The sequence below is a fragment of the Elaeis guineensis genome, chromosome 8, assembly GCF_000442705.2.
Source record: "Elaeis guineensis isolate ETL-2024a chromosome 8, EG11, whole genome shotgun sequence".
In the NCBI taxonomy this organism is placed as follows: Eukaryota; Viridiplantae; Streptophyta; class Magnoliopsida; order Arecales; family Arecaceae; genus Elaeis; species Elaeis guineensis.
In genome coordinates, this window is record NC_026000.2 from 13,083,489 (window position 1) to 13,086,627 (window position 3,139).

The 3,139-nt window shown below is 50.2% G+C and overlaps 1 protein-coding gene across 1 annotated transcript; it reads right to left on the minus strand.

Moving 5' to 3' along the window:
• Positions 1–366: 366 nt before the first annotated feature.
• Positions 367–2,348, minus strand: LOC105037090 (F-box protein At1g47056). Its single transcript, XM_010912792.4, has one exon. It carries the CDS (start codon positions 2,125–2,127, stop codon positions 565–567), a length of 1,563 nt encoding a protein of 520 aa, XP_010911094.1. The 5' UTR covers positions 2,128–2,348; the 3' UTR covers positions 367–564.
• Positions 2,349–3,139: the final 791 nt, after the last annotated feature.

Below are 3,139 nucleotides of genomic sequence, written 5' to 3' on the forward strand. Positions count from 1 at the left end.
GGAGATCCAATACAAATTCCTTAAAACGTGTTCATATAAGCAACAAAAATTGCTAGTTCAAACACCTAAATAATCTAACCATATCTAATTCATCTTCCCTGCAGTAAATGGTTCGATATCACTTTGGCCTGGTAGTAATTAGCATAAACAGCCTCTACTGAACCTGGTTCTTCAAAAGAATCACAATATTCAAAATGACAGCAGCATATATGCAAGAGGTGGAAAAAAACAAAAGCATGCCTTTCTCCAGTTTGTAGAGTTAGACCAGCTAACTACTATGAAAACAAGTGCCAATTATAAATATAAACAGTTCAAAATTGGCATCACATAAACAATTCATACAAGCTTAAGGTGGGAAAAGGATGCTAGAACAAAGTAATGATCAACCGCTTTAAGCAACAAAACTACAATTCAAATCCAGCAGACAGCAATGAACAGCTTATGGGTAACAATAATGATAGTGCTACAGCCTAAACCATGAAGAAGCTTTTTAACATTCAGATGCAAATACCAAAGAAAAACAATGTAAACAACGAAAGAAAGAGTTCTTCTCTTTCCCTTCTTTCATGATTGATTGTGATTGCTGCTCCCATGGGACCATCGCCTGAAAGTAGAGGCAAAGAAGTTCCTTCCTGCCAGAAAGGCCAACCTAGTCTTCCATGGTAGTGACCGACCATTACTGCTCGACGGGAGATCCACGGAGCCCATCTGCTCAACCAATGCACCATTATCTAGAATTCCACTCTCACTTAATGCTGCATCCGGCTGCTCCATCAGGCCACCAGCATCCAAGTTGACAGCCAGTGTCCCCCTGTTCGCCCTTAACCAGTCCGCGAACTCCGGCGTCACTCCCCGGCACTTCTTCACCTTTACCTTCACTAGCTTCGGGCACCCCCCGGCGAGGGCCTCCATCCCCTGGTCGGAGACCGGGCAACCTTTGATACAGAGCTTCTTCAAAGCCAGGCATTTAGCAGCAATGCAGGACATCTCGGCATCCCCAAAGGTCTCGCTGCCACAGAGGGCGAGGCGCTCCAGGTTGCGGCAATTGCTTGCGATAAGCCCCAAGCTTAAAGCCGTCGGATTGACCCCAATCAGAACCAGCTCTTGGAGGTTAAGGCAACGCTTGGCCACGGCCATGAGGCCTTCGTCGCCGATCCGGTTCGTCTTCCACCCGTCGATGTGGATCTTTCGGAGCAGGCGGCACTTGTCAGCGAGCGTCGCGAGGCCAGCATCAGTGCATTCGGGGGTCTTGACGAGGTGGAGGACTTCGAGATCAGCGCAGGAGGAGATGGCGGCGAGGCCGCTGTCGCTAACCTGGAGCTTCTCGAGGTGGATCTCGACGATCCCGGGGACGCCCTCCACGATGGCCTCGAGAAGGCGGTCCCAGTCGCCGGAGCAGCGGAAGAGCTTGAGGGTCTTGAGGTTGGGGGAGCCGGCGATGAGTGGAGCGAAGCACTGTCCGTTATAGAGCTCCTTGAGGCAGATGGAACGGAGGGAGGAGGAGGCGGCGCCAGGGCCGACGGGTGCGGCAGAGGCGTCGGAGAGGCCACGGAGGCGCTTAATGGAGAGCTCCTCCAGCAGGGAGCAGCCCCGGAGGACGGCCTCCACGCCCTTGGCGCCGAAGGTGCAGGAGCCACACGAGAGCTTGCGGAGATTGGGGCAGTGCTTGGCGAGCGCGGCCATGCCGCTCTCCGTGAGGGCGCGGCAGGCGCGGAGCTTGAGGCGAGTGAGGTTGGGGCAGCCGAGAGAGATGAGGGCGAGGGCCTCGTCACCGATGCTGTCGGAGCGGCGGTCGCATCTGAGGGCAAGCTTGGTGACGGCGTCGAAGCGGGAGAAGAGGGACGGGACGGCCTCCAGGAGGGCGGAGCGGGCGTCGAGGACGAGGCGGTGGCGGCCTTGGCCCTCGACAACGAGCCATCGGCGGCAGACGAGGGAGCACCTTTTGCGGTCGCCGGAGCCGAGGGATTGGAAGATAAGGGCCAGGCACTCGTCGGGGAGGTCCGCCGTATGGTCCCGCGAGGGGCCAAAGGAGGTAGAAACGGCCGCAGGGATCATCGCGGCGGACGGCCGGGCGGCGGAGAAGGGTTTCGGGCGGCGGTGGCAGGCGGTGGAGGCCGACTGGCCCATCCAGGGCGTACGTTAGCTTATCCTACGCAGGAGGAGGCGGAGAAAGAGACATGTGCTCTCGCCCGCTCTCTCTCTCTCTTTCTGTGATCGGCTTTTTCCTCCGTTGGGATCCGCCGCAGCGTCCGCCTCCCCCTTTGCACAGAGGAAGAATCGGACTTGAACTGCCCACTAAATTCAGTTTTATTCTCGTTTTTTTTTTCCGCTTTTTTTTTTTTTTTAATTGCAGTTATCGCATCACAGTAGGGCGCTCTCCCTCCCTCCGGTTTCTAATCCCTGGGCTTTTTATATCTCCGATGGAAGATGGACGGACGTGATAGTGGTGGGTGGGGGTAGAAAGGAGGGACCCGTCAACGAAATCTTGCGCGTGGACGCCACTAATTGCGACATCCGATGGTCAGAATTGCGTGCATTGACGCGGTGTGAAGTGGGAACCCAAATCCGTCACGGTTGCAGCTAAACCTGTTGATCTTTGGTTGGTCTCCCCATTGCGACTATTCTTCATTTCTCTGTTTACGGAGACGGACGATTATTGGGTAACATTGGTTAATTAGTTGCATTAAATACTCTGACCAATTTAATAGTTTTGTTTTGTTTACCCTACTCTCAAAGAAGGGCTTGAGCTGCGTGCACATATAGATTTAGGAGAAAACTGATGTACACCCGCACCATATGTGATGCAGTTTTTAGCTTATTGTTTCAACTGTTCTTAAAATATAATATAAAATAAATAGAATAAGTAGTATAAATTTAAAAAAATATAGTAAATATAAGAATTTAATTATCTTTACAATAAGAATTATATTTATAATATTATTAATATGGGTATCCATATCGTGAACGGACCTTCATTTTAATTATGTATATTGGATAATAAATAATAAATAATAAATTATATAATCAAATAGGATAGATTTAAGAGCTATGTATACATAATCGAATAGAATAAGATGTAAAAATTCTATTTGTTGTCCAAAATAAATATCATATCAATAATATCATTAATATAGGTGTC